General features: G+C 51.7%; 8 protein-coding genes across 8 annotated transcripts; 2 read left to right on the forward strand and 6 right to left on the reverse strand.

Annotated features, from left to right (window-relative positions):
* Positions 1–1,814: 1,814 nt before the first annotated feature.
* Positions 1,815–3,405, reverse strand: BDV17DRAFT_203911 (Fe-S cluster assembly protein dre2). Its single transcript, XM_073755301.1, has 3 exons — positions 3,345–3,405; positions 2,421–3,286; positions 1,815–2,369 (listed from the first exon to the last, which is right to left on the reverse strand). Exons 2-3 carry the CDS (start codon positions 3,070–3,072, stop codon positions 2,062–2,064), a joined length of 960 nt encoding a protein of 319 aa, XP_073611675.1. The 5' UTR covers positions 3,073–3,286; positions 3,345–3,405; the 3' UTR covers positions 1,815–2,061.
* Positions 3,406–4,100: 695 nt separating this feature from the next.
* BDV17DRAFT_295075 (uncharacterized protein) lies at positions 4,101–4,886 on the reverse strand (the record flags this gene model as incomplete). Its single annotated transcript, XM_073762980.1, has 1 exon — positions 4,101–4,886. The coding sequence occupies one exon, from the start codon at positions 4,884–4,886 to the stop codon at positions 4,101–4,103; it is 786 nt and encodes a 261-aa protein (XP_073611676.1).
* A 377-nt stretch (positions 4,887–5,263) lies between these two features.
* Positions 5,264–5,954, reverse strand: BDV17DRAFT_203936 (uncharacterized protein). Its single transcript, XM_073755302.1, has one exon. It carries the CDS (start codon positions 5,753–5,755, stop codon positions 5,396–5,398), a length of 360 nt encoding a protein of 119 aa, XP_073611677.1. The 5' UTR covers positions 5,756–5,954; the 3' UTR covers positions 5,264–5,395.
* A 535-nt stretch (positions 5,955–6,489) lies between these two features.
* Positions 6,490–7,305, forward strand: BDV17DRAFT_295076 (palmitoyltransferase YKT6; the record flags this gene model as incomplete). Its single annotated transcript, XM_073762981.1, has 4 exons — positions 6,490–6,510; positions 6,558–6,723; positions 6,835–7,121; positions 7,186–7,305. 4 exons carry the CDS (start codon positions 6,490–6,492, stop codon positions 7,303–7,305), a joined length of 594 nt encoding a protein of 197 aa, XP_073611678.1.
* A 504-nt stretch (positions 7,306–7,809) lies between these two features.
* Positions 7,810–12,237, reverse strand: BDV17DRAFT_203957 (putative ABC multidrug transporter). Its single transcript, XM_073755303.1, has 2 exons — positions 11,479–12,237; positions 7,810–11,433 (listed from the first exon to the last, which is right to left on the reverse strand). Exons 1-2 carry the CDS (start codon positions 12,199–12,201, stop codon positions 7,879–7,881), a joined length of 4,278 nt encoding a protein of 1,425 aa, XP_073611679.1. The 5' UTR covers positions 12,202–12,237; the 3' UTR covers positions 7,810–7,878.
* Positions 12,238–14,090: 1,853 nt separating this feature from the next.
* BDV17DRAFT_203968 (uncharacterized protein) lies at positions 14,091–15,943 on the reverse strand. Its single transcript, XM_073755304.1, has 2 exons — positions 15,381–15,943; positions 14,091–15,314 (listed from the first exon to the last, which is right to left on the reverse strand). Exons 1-2 carry the CDS (start codon positions 15,631–15,633, stop codon positions 14,608–14,610), a joined length of 960 nt encoding a protein of 319 aa, XP_073611680.1. The 5' UTR covers positions 15,634–15,943; the 3' UTR covers positions 14,091–14,607.
* Positions 15,944–16,463: 520 nt separating this feature from the next.
* BDV17DRAFT_203986 (ribosome biosynthesis protein NIP7) lies at positions 16,464–17,219 on the forward strand. The gene is made up of 2 exons (XM_073755306.1): positions 16,464–16,793; positions 16,859–17,219. The coding sequence occupies exons 1-2, from the start codon at positions 16,577–16,579 to the stop codon at positions 17,200–17,202; spliced, it is 561 nt and encodes a 186-aa protein (XP_073611681.1). The 5' UTR covers positions 16,464–16,576; the 3' UTR covers positions 17,203–17,219.
* Positions 17,220–17,867: 648 nt separating this feature from the next.
* On the reverse strand, positions 17,868–18,970 carry BDV17DRAFT_295080 (uncharacterized protein; the record flags this gene model as incomplete). The annotated part of the gene is made up of 4 exons (XM_073762982.1): positions 17,868–18,271; positions 18,344–18,657; positions 18,716–18,823; positions 18,879–18,970. The coding sequence occupies 4 exons, from the start codon at positions 18,968–18,970 to the stop codon at positions 17,868–17,870; spliced, it is 918 nt and encodes a 305-aa protein (XP_073611682.1).
* Between the last annotated feature and the right edge of the window lie 308 nt (positions 18,971–19,278).

Below are 19,278 nucleotides of genomic sequence, written 5' to 3' on the forward strand. Positions count from 1 at the left end.
CATCAATCCCCCTCTGAATAGACGCCGCAATACCAGCCGACAACTCATCCGCAATCTCCTCAAGCCCCGCAGGAACCTTACTAGAGAGCGCTTCGGCAAACCCATTCGCAGCAGCCAGTTGAGCCTGAAGCTGCCTATACACAGACGGCCCCGAGCCCGCCTCAACAACAAGCGCCTTCTTCTCAACTAGCGACGCAATGACCATGTCGACATTGGTGGTTAAGTCTAGAATGGGCTGGACGATATCCAGCGCCTCTGTTGTAGTCAGGGTTTCGCTTCCGAGAACAATATCTGTCCCGCTGTTGATGGTCGCAACGAGTTCAGTGGATGTCTGCTCGATGGCTGCGGTGGATCCGCCGGTGTATGCGGCAATGTCGTCTCCCAGTGAGAGAATTCTGCTGTTGATTTCGGCGATGTTGCTGACGATGGCTACAGCATCACGTTCAACGAGTGCTGCATCTCTGATGACTTCTGTTGGCGTGGCAAGCGCCGTTGATATGGCCGAAATGCCCGCCAGGATGAAGGCTGCTTGGAACCTCATTATGGGCTGAGTCGGAAGCGACAGGCAATGGTTTGCTGTGTAGAAAACTCCAAGGCGAAGGGGGCGTGGGCATGCTTGTTAGATCCACATAATCGAGAATGGGACGGCTTCCAAGGCTTTATACACCGATGGTAGAATCGAAGCACATGCCTGGACTCTGCATCAGGTTAACCTCGCTTCCCCAGAGTCTTCCAACAATGTCTGAGGGTCTCACCTCAATTCGCTAGCTCACTGAATGAATTGCAGCCACGTTCCAGGCTAAGCTCGGTGTCTCAACGCAAATGTAGTCCAAGACCATGTCGTCCAGTCCGATATGGGTTGCACAGACATCACAACACGCCTAAGCTAGTCCGCGTCGGGCAATGACTGCGAACATCAATGCTTAGTCTGCCGGTAATGACTCTGGAACTATAAAGAAGACCGGCGCGAGACCGAGCCTAACTAACTTAGAGTAGATGATCCGGTCGTAATTTGAGGAATGACCTGTCCCATGGTTTAGTGTCGAAACCGGACTTGTTGGTTTTTAGATGAATACTGGAGATGAACCAGCCACAATCGCGGGGTTCTGAGACGTACAATATCCTGTGATCCGGGGTGTTCGATTTCGGCGTCGACCAAACGAGACATTCGTAGGATGTCCAGAGTCCATCTCGTCTAAGCGCAAGGTGAAAGAATGACGGTTGAAGCTAATTCACTATTCCAAACAAAGTGAATCACTGATGGGCTAAATGGTTGGCGTATAGGCATCGGAGTGTGGCGATCAATAAAACGGGTTTGCGGCTTCGATTTCAGCATCGGGGGTGGTTCTCCTTATCTTCGTCGTTCACCGGTGACCAGCTAGATGGGCTTCCGCGGTCGTGGGCGCTATACTCAAGAAACCGACAATGTCACGAATGATGAAGCCGGGTATGATCCAACGTCAAGCCGGGCAAGGGTGCACTCAGGATGTTGCTGGCGGGGCATTCTAGGGTTCAATGTACCTGTCAAGCCCATGGAAAGTTCGGAGTTCAGACGCCTTATGGTATGAAAAGCAAACCGTCTGGGAAGCCCGATCCGGTGTGCGGGCGCAGAGTCACGCACCCCTGGCGGGCCAAGCCGGCCTTTCTTTTTAGGTTGTAGTCAAAACATCAGGGTTGTTGATTCGCTGCGATGCGCTATGTGAGCTCGGCTATTGTTGCCAACCTCCTAAGGTTCCAGTCCGTGATTACTGTCTGTAATCGAGGAGTTGTCATTGAAATGTCTCGGGCGTAAAGGACCGGGGAATGACCTTCGAACTTCCTGTTCATTCTGGGTGGAACGAAGAACTGAATGCATGGCTGCTCGTGTTTGCGAAATTTCCAATAAGGCGAAGGGATTAACGATCAGAAAGTTGTATGATTATCTAAATATGACCCGAAACCAAACCCTCAACAACCAGCAATCGTAATTTTGTCTAAGCATATCTTGAAGCAAAGCCCCCCTTAACGCCCCAATTCCCCATCCCATAACCAATCCGAGACCGCATAAGCATTTTCCCAACCTCACAGCTGAGCAACGTCATTCAGAATCTGAACCTCCTGCCCGGGCTTGAACGCCGGCAAGCCAATGAACGGACACCCATCACATCTAAACGCATCGCCTAGGGCACAGTTGCCGCAAGAGCCTGTCTTTCCCTGGACTGTGAAGTCTAACTCGTTCAGGTCGTCGGACTCGAGCTTCATAACGCTTAGGTTCTGGTCTGCTGTCTCGCGACGATCCTTGTCTTCGGCTTCGATCTGGGCGGCTAGACCGCAGGTGCAGTCTTTGCAGGCGCGGCGTCGCTTTCCGGCTTTGGGCTGGCATTCCGGGGCTGGAAGGAGTTAGTTTGCGTTTGAGATGATCCAGGATGGAGATAGCTCACGTGGTACAATCGGTCGCTTGAGATCCTCCGCTGACAAAAGGGTATCCTCGTCGATCAACTCGTCATCGTCCACATTGAAGTCGTTATCCGCGGAGCTGATGATCGGGGGCGGTTGAACAACCCGTGCTGGTGAAGGCGTAGGCGCAGGCGCAGCAGCAGCAGCAGCCTTCTTCTTCCTCCCCAACTTCAACGGCACCGCAGCGCCATTCCCAACATCCATTTTCTCAAACCCGTTATCCTTCTTTACCAGCCCCGCAAGGACAGCCTCCCGCTCCTCTGCCTCGCCAAAAAAGTTGTCCTGCGTCTGCACCTTGCCACCACCCTTCATAGCTGGGATAACAGCTGCATAGACCTCCCGCTTGAGTAGCTGTAGCGCCTCAGACCGCCTCGTACCATCGGTATCTGTGAGGACCAGAACGAGATCATACGTGTTTTGAGGGAGGGAAACGAAGCCGGCTGAGACGCGGTCGAGCATTTGGAGGTCGGTCGTGCTGCGGTCGTAGGTGGTGAAAATGGAGCGGAGTTTGTCTTCTTGGGTGGCGATTGAAGGGGGTGCGAGGAGGAGGGTGCGCTTGGTGTCGACAGGCTTTGAGGGGGCAGGAGACATGTCGAAATCTGGGGTTGTGTCGATGGAAACGAATGAGGGAGCCATTGTGACTGGTGTTGTCTATCGTCTATGCGAGGGGTGATTTAAAAAGTTGTGGACGGGTCAATCGGCAGATTTCTGCCACGAAGTGAGGAGGTCGCGGGGTCGTGGATGTGAAATGAGTGAAGCCGGAGGGAGGGCGATGGGAATATCTTCTGGCAGTTGACAGCAGCGAGTTGGTGATGAGGACCAAATAATTGGAGGCAAATATCTCCAACGACTGTCAAGCGGGCGCTTGGTCAGCGAATTCTTATCAATCAGCACTGGAGGGGCACCACCACTGCACGTGATCCGCGGAGAAGCAGAACCTGCGTATCGCCCCGTCCTGCTGACACTTAGTCTGCCACTATTTGTATCTTATTCTGCTATCGCCCAATAGTCGTAGGTATAATTACTTTCGGAAGCTTCGATAAGTGTAAGACAGAAACACAAGGCTGGCTCCGATACCGGATCACCTCTTTTTTGAGTCACTGAGAGAAATACTATTACTAATCCCACATTCCCCCACTCGGAAGCCGGATGCGGCAAATCGGATGATGTCACCCCTACACTTGGATCACACTCAGCGGCCTCGGAGACGCTCTTTATACCCAACTCGTTGATATCAATTCCTGATGTTCTTCAGCATATATCATTGTTTGATAATGTTCATAACCAAGGTGAATGGTAGCAAAATTTTGTGGACGGTCGCATGGTTGGAGTGTCTGGAAAATATATTATAGCACGTGCTCATCCCCAGATGTATATAGCGAACTCCTATCATATTGACAAAGGACTTTCTGAGGGACTATTACGTACTTGCGGGATTACAGAATCACTTTCTTTTGTTATGCTTCGGGTTTCCACCCGGGGTAAATAAATAGGACTTGAAGTGTCGAGTTTATCGAATACATTAACTCTGCTACAATATACATATATCTTAGCTACCAACCACTGAGCCTATTGAATTAGGAAACGAGTGATGACATCAATGTACCATAACAGTGGATATTCTTCGAAGGAACAGACAAGAGAGAAGCGCAAGGCAATTGGTATCAGGTCTCAGATTTCGCGCACATCAACCCGCTGAGTGAGTCAGAGTCCGTCAGAGCCCCCGTCGCGCGCGGTAGGTCGAGCTCCAGAAGCTTTCCTTCCTGGTTCTCAATCGCATGGCCACAAGTGGAACAGTGTTTCTGCATGGTGGTCTGCACGAGAAGGTGACTCAGTCCTTGATTGATATCCCGCAAATGAGGTCGAACCCAAGCCCTGTGCCAAACTCCCATCTTCGAGAACTCCCTCCGAGTCCTCTCGGCGGATTGGGCCAACATCTCAATTCGGAGCCGTAGCTCATTACGGTATTGACTTTCAGCAGTCTTGTCGTACTGATCCAGAGACTGATCGTAGCAATTCATGATCTTGTTGTAGCACTCGAGGGTCTTGTCATAGCAATCAAGAGTCTTGCGGTAGGAAGCAAGAGTTTGGCGGTAGCTCTCAAGAGTACTGCGGTAGCAGTCGAGAATTTTGCGATAACACTTGAGAGTGTTGGCGTAAGACTCGAGTGTCTTCCGATAGCGGTCGATGAGGAGTTGCCGGTGGAGTTCGGGCAACGCTTCGGTGTCAATGAGAGGGGTGTCATCGGCATCCAGTGCGTTCACATCTTTTATAGCTTGATCAATTCCATCCCACAAGCTGATAAACCCAAGCATGATGTCCCTCTCGGCCTTTGGGGTGCGGAACTTGTCAAATGTCCGATTCAATCTGGCAAGACGGTGAAAACCGCGCCTCGTGAGGAAATCATCTATGCGCCTATACTCGCGGCCATCATCGTCGAGATGGAACATGACGGTCATCCAGACGGTCTCCAGATGCCTGTAGAACTCGTACGAAAAAAAGGGAAACCTCCTGAAGGTCGATTCCGACGGCGAGAATGAGAATTTAGAGTCCGTCAACGCAGAGGGAGAGCAGAGGACACCCGTAAAGACGAATCACAACTGCAAGGATGCGGATCAGGTTCTGAGTATTGAGAGAGAAGATGACCGACAACATTGTGATGGCAGCCATGGCTCTGAGACAGGAAGGTGCGTAAGTTGAGAAGGACCGAAGAAGCGCGGAAGATGAATGGAATCGAGGAAACAAGAGAGGCAGAAAGCTCTTGTTGCTGTGGCTCCTGCCTTTATAGACTTTAGACTTCACCGAGCCCGGCTAGAGTTCCCTCACTGGCTTTGACTCAATGTACTTTCGCGACTACTACTATCCTCGCCCCACATATAGCACGTAGCATTGTCAATATCCAATCGCCCCCCTTCTTAAACTTTGTTGAAGTATAATCGTGGGCCGTGCCGCACCTTGTCTATCCACGACAGCATCCTACCCAAATTAGACGAAAGTTCCAGAGGTAAGTACATGAATGATATTCGTTGATGCACTGATCTTCAAATGTCGTCAACTTGTCATTCGTCATGTTTGCAGTTTGAACCAGAGGTTCTGGACTGGGGCCACAACATCCATCTTTCCCCCAACATAGCACCATCTCGAGAAGTTTGTTCGAGCACTCTAGGAGATCAAAGCTTGTGTAATCTCTTCTAGACACCGCCTTGTGCTCCAAGTATCTCCCCAGCATATTGCTCATGGTTTCCGCGACTTCTTCTGGGGAACGAACACCATCAGCAGCGGATGAATTGAGCCTTATCCATTGCGAGCCCATCACCATTGACAGGCGGAACTTTCCGGTATCCTCGTTCAGACTGACCAAGGGTAATTGCCTTTTGGGGCTGACAGTATTGACCAGTCCCGATAGACTATTTTTCGTGGTTCAAAGCCCATATGATGATAGAAGCCCTGCATAAACCGGCCCGACAAGTGAAATATGATGACAACAAGCCACTTTCTTGCTGTCGTTTCTCATGGGCAGCACAAACGAAAGCGGGACAGGATCAGTTGCCTCTCAATGTGCGGGCCTCGGTCTATTTTAATACCGAAGAGAAAACGTGCGATGCGGCTGATGTGATACTGACGGTGGCCGCCCTCCGTCTTTTCGATATCAAAGTCTGGCACGTATCTTTGTGTTCGATGATGGCACTTGTTGGTTCATGATCCTCCATAGATCAACTCAAACCCTCCGAGTTGGCACATGCAGTTCTCGGATCACATGTTTACCGGTATTCAAGAACACTTCTTGCACAATGACAATGTGATGGCCTATTTGGTAACTCGAGAATCCAGCTGCCTGGCGCAAAACGCGGCGTCAATGATGAGCTGGGAGGGTCAAGGACGGCCGATGATGGAGTGGATCCTCTACCAAAGGGTCTTGCACGTGAGCCTGTCAAGCTCTCTTTAACCAGTATTCTGCCGCCTGGCACCGCCCCACCATCACAGCCATCTTGAGACTCCGTTCCTTTCAACCCCCCACATCTTCAACATACCTCCTCTACCTCAACCTGCAAAATGAAGATCGTTTACATTGGTGTAAGCTATGCCTCGACCTTTTGATCCTCAGATACTCACCTCTTCAGGTCCTCCGGAAGGCGCAGCCCGACTCGATCGAGCTATGTTGCGAGCGCGAGCTCAGCAGCTACTCCCGCTTCACGAGGGGGAGCATCTCAGAGTTCACCACCATGTTCAGCAAGCTCGTAACCGGTCGCACGAACCCAGGCCAACGGCAAGATGTCCAGGAAAAGGGTACGCTCGACCCCTTATAACAATCAAGCCTCCATCCCTTCTGTTCTTCTCCGGTATAGATCAGATAAGGGGTCGTCGGGTCGGTGAGCACCGCTAACACGCACCCACCAGAATTCACCTTCCACGTCTACGCCTCCAGCCAACAGCCTGGCATCACCGGCGTCATCATCAGCGACGACGAGTACCCCTCCATGGCGGCGCACCAAGTCCTCTCCAAGCTCCTCGACGAGTTCACGACCTCAAACCCCTCCGCCACGACCGCAACTGGCCCCGTCTCGTTCCCCGCCCTCCGCGGCTACATCACCAAGTACCAGGACCCGCAGAACGTCGGCAGCATCTTGAAGATTCAGCAGGAGCTGGACGAGACGAAGGTTGTTCTGCATAAGACTATTGAGAGTGTACGTTTTCTTGCCAGCCCCCTGTTTTATGCTTTTGAAACGGGCGCTAACAGTGCATGTTTAGGTCCTCGAGCGAGGCGAGAAACTCGACGACCTCGTGCAAAAGAGCGAAGGTCTCAGCTCGCAAAGCAAAATGTTCTACACAAGCGCGAAGAAACAGAACTCCTGCTGTATTGTCATGTGAATGTGAATTTTACGAACTCAGCGTCCTTGTCCATGTCCATTTCTGTTCTGTTCTCTCGCTACGACTTAAACTACAGTCTATGACCTGCTTGCCTAATTTCATTTACGTCTACGAGCCTCATTTATTTCCGACGATCTTGCTTGCGCGTTTGCTTGTCCTTGTGCTTGTGCTTGTGCAACTGTCGCTTACTTTACCTCATATCATACCACAATTCATTGTACCGCTCAACGTGAATCTGAATCATGTCTAGCGGGAGGTTCTCAGTGTCATTTCTTAGATGCACAATAATAAAGCGTATCGTATTCAAGACTGTATTCAGTATGTCTCTATTAAGCGGAGTGTTCTGATCTGTACCCAAGACAAGACAAGACAACTGGCACTCCCGCAACGCAATGCAATGCAGTATATCTCATCGATCTATTATGTAACATCGTAACGTAAATGCAAACAATTTGCCAACATAAATACAAATGGTATCCAAGTGCCACTAAATGTATTCACAGGAAATTTTCCAGTGCTCAAAGAAGGGGAGAGAGATGAAGAGGGTAAAGAAGCTAAACTGCAAATGCGAGCTTAGTTCTCCGCCTTCTTCGACGCCTTAGTCCGGAGCTTCATGAGCCCGTACACCAACGCATAAGAACTGATGACAAAGAGCGCAACGAGTGCCGTGTCCCGCCATCCGTAGTAGTAGTCCTTTAGATTGAGGGTGTACAGGTAATCAGAGCCCTTCGTATACTGGCAGACATGGCACTGCTCTGTGTTGTCCGGGTTGACCAAGTTTGCGAACATGCCCATGCCCTGCAAGTAGCTGCCGAGGTAATCACCGCAAGTAGAGCCATTTGGCGGGTCGAAGGTCGCAAATTCCGAGTCGCGACAGCTAACGTCGACGTCGTAGACGGTGAATGTGAGTAGGGAGCCCATGAGGTAGTTGAACGGGTTAAGGTAGTAGATCCAGTAGCGCCAGAAGGCCTGGATCTGCTGGTACGGCACGAGGACACCGCAGAAGGAGACGAGGGTACCGATGACGAGGGGGTTCGTGAGGGTAGCGAAGACGGCGTTGGGGGCGTAGGCGGAAATGAACTGGCCGATTCCGGTGTAGAGGCCTTCGTAGAGGAGCATGACGAAGAAGACGGCGCCGGCCTTGTCGGAGGAGGTGGGCATGCCGGTTTGGTAGTAGAAGCAGACGAAGTACAGGACTGCGCAGAGGACGAGGTAGGGCAGTTCGGAGACGACGAGACCCGTGACGAACGCGATCCAGGAGTACATGCGGGACTTCTTCTCGCGGGCGTCGTAGATATCGCGGCGTTCGAGGAAGAGGGGCTGAAGCTGGGCCATGGCACCGGGGGCGACGAAGATGAAGTTGAAGAGGGCGAAGAGCTTGAGTTGGAGCTCGCCGACGGATTCGCCCATTTTCCAGAAGGAGAAGCCGTTGAAGAGGGCGGAGCCGATGTGGAGGGCCATCTTGTTGTTGACGTAGTCTGTGTTGCGGTAGACGGCGAGGCAAGTTCGCTTAGTGACGATGACGATCTGCTGCCAAAGGGGCATGGCGAACTCATGTCCGTCATCAACGGTGCCAGGTGGCTTGGATGCGGCCTCGCTCACAATGCGGTCGAGTTCCTTTTGTGCGTTTGCGTGCTCAGGAGAAGCCTTCCAGACCTCGTTCCAATCACGGCCTTGCGAAAGGCTTCCAGAGACGACATCAATCATGTGCTCTGCAGGGTTGGCATTGGAAGGGCATGGAGCGCCGTGGCGAGCAAAGTAGTCCTTCACAGTTGCGCCGTTGTCACCAATGTCACCGAAGTAAACCATCTTACCGCCCTTGGCGAGAAGCAAGAGACTGTCGAATTCGGCGAACAATTGAGCAGAGGGCTGGTGAATCGTGACAAGAACAGCTTGGCCGACATCAGCCAGCTTCCGGAGGAAGCGGACAGTGTTGTAGGCAGATTGACCGTCGAGACCAGAAGTAGGCTCGTCCAGGAAAATCAGAATACTGGGCTTAGAGACAAGTTCAACACCGATTGTCACCCGCTTGCGCTGTTCAACACTGAGCCCAGCGCCCAGGCGACCGATGAGAGTGTCGGCAATGTCGTGCAATTCCAATAGGTCAATGATGATGTCAACGTATTTCAGCTTCTCCTCCCGAGGTGTTTCGCGTGACTGTCGTAGAAGAGCAGAGAACTCTAGAGCCTCGCGCACGGTAGCGAAAGCCTCATGGACATCAAGCTGTTCACAGTAACCGGCCGAACGTTGGAAGGAGACCGGGAGAGGGCGTCCATCGACCAAGACTTGGCCATGAATAGTACCAGCAGTCTTCCGTTGGGCAAGGACATCGAGCAGTGTCGTCTTTCCAGCACCGGATGATCCCATAAGAGCACCCAGCATTCCAGGCTTTACCCATCCGTACACATGGTCAAGCAACTGGCGATCGCCAGTCGGTGTCTTGACGGTGTAGGTGAGATCTTTCCACGTAAACACAGACGTATTGCGGACGAGCTGGCTGTCAATTTCGTCGGAATCCTGCAAGCCCTCACTCTGAGTTTTCTTGGACGACTTCTCGTTTGCCTGTGATTCCTCATCCTGATGGACATTCTGGCGGTGCTTCTCCACGCTTTCGCGCGGGATCAAGAGAGACGGACCGTTCTCAGACGCACTCTTCCAGCGTGTAGTCGCAACGATGGTAATGACAACAAAAAGGAACCACCAGGCCCAGAGAATTCCAAAGTTGCGCCAGACGTGGGAGTGGCTGTATGAGAGCGAGGCAAGATAGTCATCGCCAGTCACATAGTTGACACCAGGAATAGAACCTCCAACGCCAGTGCAGGACTGGCCGGTCGCGTTTTCGTAACCCGGTCCGGCGGGAACAAGATTAGTGCCCACACAGGGAATGATCTTGCCATGGAATTCGTTGGAAAGCAAAGCGTCGAAACCATAAGCCAGAGGGTCAATCCAGTAGATCCAAACGAACCACGGATGCATTTCAGGCTTCCGGATCATGTAGCCAGTGTACATGATGAGAGCCGAAATGAGGAAACCCGAGACCTTGGATGCGTCGTCGAATGTCTTGAAGGCTGCTCCGCAAGCACGGAACACGGCAGTCATCGCCATCGTAGTCGCAAACACCAATATCCAGTAGGTAAAGAATGCTCCTGCATCCATTTCCAAACCTACCATGAAATACACTGGAAGGGCGAAGACGCTGACTTGGAAGATGAGAACCGGAATGTCCGCGGCGATTTGCGCAAGACAGAATGCGGCAGGGTGGAAGAGGGCAAACCCTTTGTGCTTGATCAACACCGGACGTCCTTGGAATGATTCCGTGACCTCAGACATGGCCAAAAGCGAGTTGTAGAGAAGCGAGAAGAACAAGGCACCGGATTTGACGAAAAGACCCCCGGAATTGTTCGGGGCATCGTAGAAGAGCGAACCTGCGATAAGAGCTTGAATAAGGGTTGAAACTTGTTTGATGATGAATGTAGCCTTGTCACCCCAGAGAATTTGATATTGCCGGACAACGCATGTTTTGACTTGCGTGATGAAATCGACCGTCCATGGACTATTCTTGGGCAGTTGCTTGGCCTTTTCCTCGGCAACTGCCTCCTTGAAATCCTGAGTCCGCAGCTTAGAGAACTCGGAGTCAGGATAGTCGTATTCGCTTATCATGTCGGCTTTGACGGGCGAGTTGTTGTATTCTTCGAGCATGGCAACAGCATTTCGAGGGAAGCGCGACTCGTATCCTGGGCGGATTTTGCGCTCGGTTGGCACCGTGACACCGGTCAAGAAATCGGCAACATTGGAGCCGTCGCGGCAGACAAAGCCAAGGGCCTCCATGTAGGGCTTGGCTTCGGTCATGGGTCCGTAGTAAATCTGTTTACCTTCGTCCAAAACCAACACCTTATCGAAGAGGTCGTAGATACCGTTACCGGCCTGGTATAGAGTGACGATGGTTGACAGGCCCAGCACATCGGTCATGGCGCGAACGGCTCTAGTCCACTCAAGGGCAGTGCTAGCGTCCAGGCCACGAGTGCTGTTATCCCAGCAAAAGACCGATGCGCGTGTGGCCAGACATTCAATAATCGAAACACGCTTGCGCTCACCACCAGAAACACCGCGAATGTATTCATTGCCAACCTGTACTGGTCAGTCTTGCAAGCCAAAGGAAGAGTGAACACTTACCTTGGTATCAACGGTGTGGGATATTCCCATCGATTCAAGCAAGAACTTCTTGTTTTGTTCTTGATAGGCTTCTGGAGACTCGATGCCGTTGGGCAGCTTGTAGGGCACCTTCAATCGTGTCGCAAAGTCCATTGTCTCGCCCACAGTCAGAGTGGGAAAGAAGAGTTCTTCCTCGGTGTTCATGACAATCTGACCACGGTACTGGCCAGCTTCCTCCGCCGCCATAGACCCGTATCGGACATCCCCTTGAACTGACTTGTAACCGAGTCGTTGATTGGCGAGCATCTTGAGCAAAGTCGTGCAACCTGATCCAGGGCGACCGAGAACCAGAAGCATCTCTCCCGGCTTGACGCAACCATGGCTGTTATCGAGAATGGTTCGGAGGGGCGGTTTAGAGCGGGACTCTTTGACCAATTTGGGCACGTTAAATTGGGAGAGGAAGTTTTCCTGGACGGCGGCCTCTGCGCTGACAACTTCGACACTGAGATTCTGCCATGTAACGCCCAACTCCCGTCGCTTGAATCCAGACTGCACTTCGCGTTCGTGTTGTTCCTTCACCTGGGGCATCAAAGCCCAGCCGTCGGCGCGACTGACATTGTGATCTGGGGTTGGGAAGGAAGAGTCCTCGCCCAGAACAGTGGTTGCGCTGTCGGAATCCTTGCTCACCATGGTCTCTCTGGACACATGGGGCCCGGTCTTGTCCTCCACGGTGAGGGAAGACATGGTGACGTACTGGGCACCTGGCGAGACTTGACCGGAAGATGATTCTCAAAATTCAGCCATCCAGCCGGGGGGTAGCTCCAAGAAGTATATAAACATTTCCAGGGGAGTGGGTCAGGGCCGGCCGCAGCTGAAGGGGCCAGCAAACGGGCGAGAAATCAAGCCGAATCCGAGTCCTCGAGGCCCACATGGCTCTCCTATTAATCCCTATTTCCGACAGCTAAGGCAAACTCATCCGCTGAGTAACGGTCAAGGTTCCGTGAAAAAGCAAGAGAGAGCAGTGGGGCAGACATATCGTCCAATGGCATTGTCAAATGCGGAATTGATTTGCTGGTGGATAAGCAGAGCCTTCGTTCTGGGCTGAGCGTAGAAGAGGAAGAGGAAATGGATTCGTGAAGCCTTCAGTGGGTCAACATCGGCAGTCGGCGTCGATGCTCCGACCAGAAACTCCGCCTTAACTCCCGCTGACTCAGCGGCGGTCCCATGCTCCAGCCAATCAAACAACGTGAATTATCCGAGGACAGCTAAGACCAATGACTCAGCGGAGGCTCCCACCTGCCAAAATCTGATACTCCCAGCGCCAATCTGACAACGTCGAGTCTGAAACAGACACCCGCCTGAGGCCATGAGCCGATGACTCTATCTGTCTATCAGATTTATCTGATCAGCATAATTGTGCTCAGATTGCAGGGATGTCTCGGGATTTCCTCTCCAGCTCATCTACGCCCCTCGTAAGTCCGACGCAACACTTGGTTAAAGCCGGCGCATCTTTTATCTACTCTCAAGGGGACTCTTGACGCTGTCCTCCAAGAGTTGAGAATTGCCAGTCACCGCATCACCACGCACTAGTCGCATCTCTGAATCTTATCATGCATACTTCGTACACTTGTCATACGCGTCCAGAGTCAACCAAGGTTCAGTCAAAAACACGTGTTGATTAGGCTCTGCCATCCCGCATCAGCCCGGGCTGCCATGGACTCCTTGCGCCCTGCGGTACCCGTGGAGTTGGACATGCTGTATCCTGACTCACCACGGCTCGATCTGACATTTCTTCCCAAGGTCCGTCCAGTCAACTCTTGGACGCTTGATTACCACTCAGACCTCAATATCGAGTAAAATGACATTGTGGATACCGCGCCAAGCGAGAGCATTCATCCGTCCCCGTTGCTCCTTGTCACACTGTGGCAGCCTCGCGGAGCTTTCCGCTTGGCGTCTGCTTTATCGCTCTGCTCGTTCTAGATCGTCGTTTGCGTGCTTGTTCTCGCAAACTCGTCCGTCGGGGCTCCGATCTCCGATCTTACTGCGTCAGACTCAGGCGTCAGACCGTCACAGGCAAAACACACAGACAGCCCTGGAGGCTGCCCCGGAATCCTGATTCCACAAGGCAGACAAGATACTCTGTACATCAAGGCTTTGTGCTTCCGCTTATCAATCCATCTTCGAATCAACTCGCAAAGGCTGGGACTTGTTACACCGCTTGCTCGTCAAACATGATTTTCTCGTGACGGAGCCGAAGATCGGCATCCCGCCTTATCCCCGAGTCTCTACCCCGTACTATTTTTATTCGGCGTACTTGAGTACAGAGTACGTAGGAGGTGCGTTTTCATTCGCTTTTACTACTGACGTCAAAGACGATCTTCGTAATTATGGCCGTGATACTATCCGCTCACTCGTTCCACAAATGGCTCGCTACCCCGCGTACAATCAGCCTTTATACGAAAATATATATCGTGTCCACGGCGCAGACGACAACCCAAACATCCTGAAGCCATTGACTCATCCTAACCTTGTAGTCTTGTATTTGCCTTCATCCATCTACAGGGTATCAAGAAGACTGACGATCAATCATTGACAAACAATCATAGTCCTGCGCTCTGGCCCGAGAGCTTTAAGTTCCAATATCGAAACACCAAACCACAGCCCTATGTAACCCTCAAAAACGCCACCCACAAGCTCGGAACAGCCTCCAACAACAATAACGTCACAACTCCCACGTTTCGGATGTCGGCTAAATGCACCTTCCGTCAATGTTCCGGTCACTGATACATCTTTGAGTAACCCTCCATCCCGATGTTCGGCTATGGTTCCTGGTTAGGTGTCACAGGTCACGGGACATGAAACCCATTGTGTCTTCTTCATTCTGATCCAATATCATCACATGCATTCCTCTTCGAAATAGCGGATAAAGTACGTATTTACCCCGCAGTCACCACCCCTTACTGGACCTGGGGTGTCCTTACAGTACTGGATGACCGACCCTGCCCCCGTGAACAAGAAATATCGTCAGAGTGAACAATCTGGAGCTGTTCTTGCGAAGGGTATCAAATATATATCTTGACTTCGTTGCCGTATATATTGGTAGCTGGCTAAAAATACCCGAAATATAGACATTCAATACACGAGAGGGCATCAAACAAACAACGGACTAGCCCTCGAATCCTCAACACAATCCACAACCTCAAAGATGCTCCGATCCAAGTCCTCGTTCCAGCCGAATGACTCGTCGTCGCTGTCTACATCGCGCGGAGTGAGCCGGGGCGAAAGCTGCACTGTATGAGTTTCTTTCGTCGGTGTTTTCCGATCCGAGCGGTCCAGTGAGTGCGGACTGCTCGGCTGGGCTTGAATCGGAGGTGTTATGAGTCCAATGTGACTGCTTTTCAGTGATGAGGATGGAAGTGTTGTTGGGGTCGGAGTTCGGTCTGGCTTCGTTGACTGTGGGGATTCTTGTCTAGGATGGCCGCTCAACGACTCACTGAAGCTGACGCGGGTGGATCTCGAGGGAGTTGTTGGATTTTTGAGTGCAGGTGCAAGTGAAGGTGCAGGCTGTCGAGGAGGCTCTTTGCTCAGAGGTACGGATAAGCCTAAGCGGGTGCTAGTGTTGTTTGACGCTCGAGGGGAAAATGGATCGAAAGGTGTCGGGGGCCTCCTGGATTCCGGTAAGTAGTCGTCAAATAGACGTCGCCTGGGTAGACGTCTGGATATAGGTCTGGACATAAGACGCGTATCCGTAGCCGGGTCTGGGGTGCTACGAGCCTCCTCTCCAGTCTGCGTAGCCGCGTCGGCATAGCCATATCTGGCTCTCTTCGCAGTTCTCCCAATGGACGGCGAGACCGGCTCTAATGGACTCGTCAGTATCATGGCTCTCTAAATGAAAAAGGTATGGCTCCTGAGAAAAAGTATACCGCTATCGTTATCGCCTAAGTAACCCACACGACTATCAAACGAAGTCGTATCCGCCTTCCGCTTCAACGACAGAGTTGGCGCGGTATATTGCCCAAAGATGCGGATATCGACTTGCTTTCTCGGCGTCCGGGGCCATTGCATGGTAGGTTGTATAAAACTCCGTACTCGCTTTTGTTCATCAAACCAGATTATTGTTTCGCACCGCGTGCGGTCTCCGATGTATTTCGCGCAGGCGTAGACTGACGGGAGCATGAATGTGGATCAACGTCTGATCTTTGAAATCTGAGACAGAGGGAGAAAACCGAGAGAGAATAGTGTTTACACTTTGTTCCATAATAAGGGCTTGTCTTTTTCTTGACGAGAAACTCTTTGGCTGGAGAGCCGCATGGGCAGATGAAGTCGTCTTCCTCGTTGATTCGGACGTTCTTGAATGTGGATCTGAGGGCTTGGCGAGCCATTATGGACAGTCCGAGCTTGCTCGTTTGCTTATATCATGGATCTCGTATATATAAAGAGAGGGGATGTTGATACTTGGGACCATTGAAGACGTGGTGGAAGCAATCAATGTTGGCGGGGTTACATGCAGGTAGAAAATACCAGCCACCTTGTTAGGCGCTTATCTCTTTCTGCAAGGCTGCGATGGCCCTGACGCCCCATAACAGCTCCTCAAAGGAGTTCACTGCTCACACTTTCTGCTAGGGCATTCATAAATTTTGTAGCAGACACGGCGTTGCTGGAGTGTAAGGCCATGCTTATTGACAGCGGTTAGAGGACCCCGTCGAAGCTACGTATGTGCTATGCGCCTGTACTATGAGTAGCGATCTAGCCACGACATTACAGTCTCATTAACCACTTGTAGAGACATGGCTTCTCAGCAGTGACATCAACGTCAGTGCTTGACGGTTCCTGAGGGCAGAAGTGCCCAGTGGAAGGGCCCCGCTGAGGGGGGAAAACAAACTAAGCCTAAGCGGGAAATACCCATCCAAAGAGACGCTAGTCCCAAAGGGAGGGCGGTGAACTATCCTGCCGCAACAACCATCGCGATATCCAACTTTTTTTTCTCCGACTCCGAAAAAGTTCAAGGTGGTTCACGGCTCTCCGATCCGACAACGACCCCTCACCTCATTCGGAGTCCGACTACAGCTCACTCAGATCTATCCGCTTTGTTACTGACACGTCCCAAACACAAGTCACGATGCGCGCCCTCACAGAAGAAGAGACCCAAACCCTCTTCAAAAAGCTCGCCGAATACACCGGCAGCTCCCTGAAAGCCCTGATCGCCGACTCCCCCAACGGCGACCGCTACGTCTTCCGTCTCTCACACAATCGCGTCTACTACGTCCGACTCAGCCTCGCCAACCTCGCGACAAGCATACCGCGCGATAACCTTCTCTCGCTGGGAATCTGCATGGGTGAGCTCCCGCAAACCAAACCCACAACCTAATACATAGTTATACTAATCGAGAATCCGATGCAGGAAAATTCACCAAAACCGGCAAATTCCGCCTGCACATAACAGCCCTCCCTGTCATCGCGGAACACGCCCGCAACAAGATCTGGATCCGGCCTAACGGCGTCATGCCATTTCTTTACGGCTCGAACGTAGCAAAGGCCCACGTCGCGCGGATGCCGAGCGACGATATGGTCGAGCACTCTGGGGTGATTGTTTGCACTCAGGACGATGTCCCGCTTGGGTTTGGGATTACGGCCCGCTCGACGGCTGAGGCGAGACGGTTGGATCCGACGGGGGTTGTTTGTTTCCGGCAGGCGGATTGTGGGGAGTATCTCCGGGATGAGGATACGCTTTTTGCTTCTGGTTGAGGGGTGAAATAAGAGAGAAGGAAAGGGAGGAATTTATTGGTGACATGTTGGAGAGGGGTTAGCAGGGGTTTGTGCTGTGACTTGCTGTGACTTGGAAGCCTCTGACGACGTTACGAATCGTATAAGCTTACTGGACTGGGGTAGTCGGAGTGAAGTGTCGGGCTTGAGGGCTTGGGCTTGGCCCTGGGGTCGAAACGAGAGTATCTCGCACGTCTCTGTCTGCCGTTGACGCACGTCAATTTCGGCAAGTCCGGCGAGTGCGTTGAGGTTCCTTCGGGGAGACCGCCCCACGGAGAGACGGGGAAAAGTATCCGTACAGTGGTTATTCGTTCCATTCCATTTCCATGGCGTATCGGCGCAAAGAGGACCCGGATGCATTGCCTTGTTTGATTTAGTGGGGTTTACTAGTAATCAATCTATTCTTAGAGCTCGAGATATCAGATATTAATTATCTGCACCGTTTACACCTGTTCTAAGTTTCACTTGAGGAGTCTCTCAAAAAGCTATTGCATGGTATGGTACTAGGTAACTCAATATGCCGCCGACAAAACAGAAACAAACAAAATTTTTAGCATACAAAACGCTCATCAGGTTTATTACAGAACCAAACATCAAAGATCAAAGCCGCCGTACATGAACGCAATCGAAACAATCACAAAAGATACTCAAAGGGGCTTCCTAGCCGTAACCCTCGAAAGATAATAATCCAACAGTAGCCCACCCTCCCACTCCTCAAGACACCGTCTAACAACCTCCTCAATCTCCTCTTCCGATTTCCCCTTAATCTTAAGACAATGCTTCGGGATCCCCGTATAGAATGCATAAAGCAGAGTCAACTTGTGGTCCTCGTTAAACGGCAATCCCCGTGTCGTGAACTGTTTCTTCTCCACGATTTCGAGGCCGCACTCGCGCAGGGTGTCGACGAGCTGTTCGGAAAACGTCAGGCTGTACCCGCGCTCTTCGACCCAGTGCAGGATTGTATCCCACGTTGAGGCGATGGTGCAGGGTGGGCTCGCGGCGAGTTGGTCGGCGAAGTCGTATTCTTCCCATTGGATGTAGCCGCCTGGTTCTATTACTACTATCAACACCTCTGCCTTCATGTTTACTGGTATAGGGTAAGTTGGGTGAGAGGAGAACATACTCAACAGGGTCAAAATATTCTCAATAGCAAGCTTCAAATCCGTGCCCTGCTGGACAGCAAGAACGAGTAGGCGCGCGTGCACGAGGTCGTATTTCCCGATATGTTCGTCGGGGAAGGGCTTGTAGAAGTCGTGGATTGTGAAGTCGATGTCGGCTATTGACTTTTGGGGCGAGTCTTGCTTTGGGAAGAGGGAGGGGGAGATGTCGAAGCCGTGGTATTTTGGGTGGGGTGTGGATATTGTTGGGTCTGAGCTTGAGTCTGGGTTTGATTTTGGTTCTTTCCTTAGGGCCTTTTTGAGGTCGTAGAGCCAGGTTCTGGGGTTGATGTTAGTTGGGTGTTAGTTAGGGGTTGTTTGAAGGGAATGTGGCGTACCCATTCCCGGTTGCGACGTCTGCAACGCGCTCGAAGTTTGTTGGGATATCTGGATGAAGCATCTTCTGGTTCATCATGTGTTGGATCATGCGATGCTGGATGTTGAGGCTGCAGTATATCAGTTTATTGATATAGAAATGGTTGTGAAGTCGATGAGGCATACCGTTCATTCTCGTCCGTTTCCACGGCTTTCAGTAGATAATCTGATTTTGCCTGTCTCGACTGCGCGCGAGTCTGCGCACGAGTTGACGGCATGGCGGGGCGGGGAACAGTGTTAGCCTTCATTGATCTCAAGAAGCGGGTTAGCATTGTAGAAGTACAAGCGGGTGAAGCATGGGCTCGACTCACTCGAGGTTGGGCAGACTTTATATGTTGCGGGTTGAGAAAAGGAGACGGTGAGCATAAAGAACTTACAAGACATAAATAAGGAGAAATACAGGAACCAGCAGGATGCGAAGTGGGATAAAATATAGATGTTGTCTAAGATTGACGGCTTACATTGCCATGGCATGGACTCCATCCATGAACCCGACACCCGAGCCGAGTCAGCGAGCAGATGGCGA

Source organism: Aspergillus undulatus, assembly GCF_047715775.1.
Source record: "Aspergillus undulatus strain CBS 261.88 unplaced genomic scaffold BDV17scaffold_62, whole genome shotgun sequence".
NCBI classification, from domain to species: Eukaryota; Fungi; Ascomycota; class Eurotiomycetes; order Eurotiales; family Aspergillaceae; genus Aspergillus; species Aspergillus undulatus.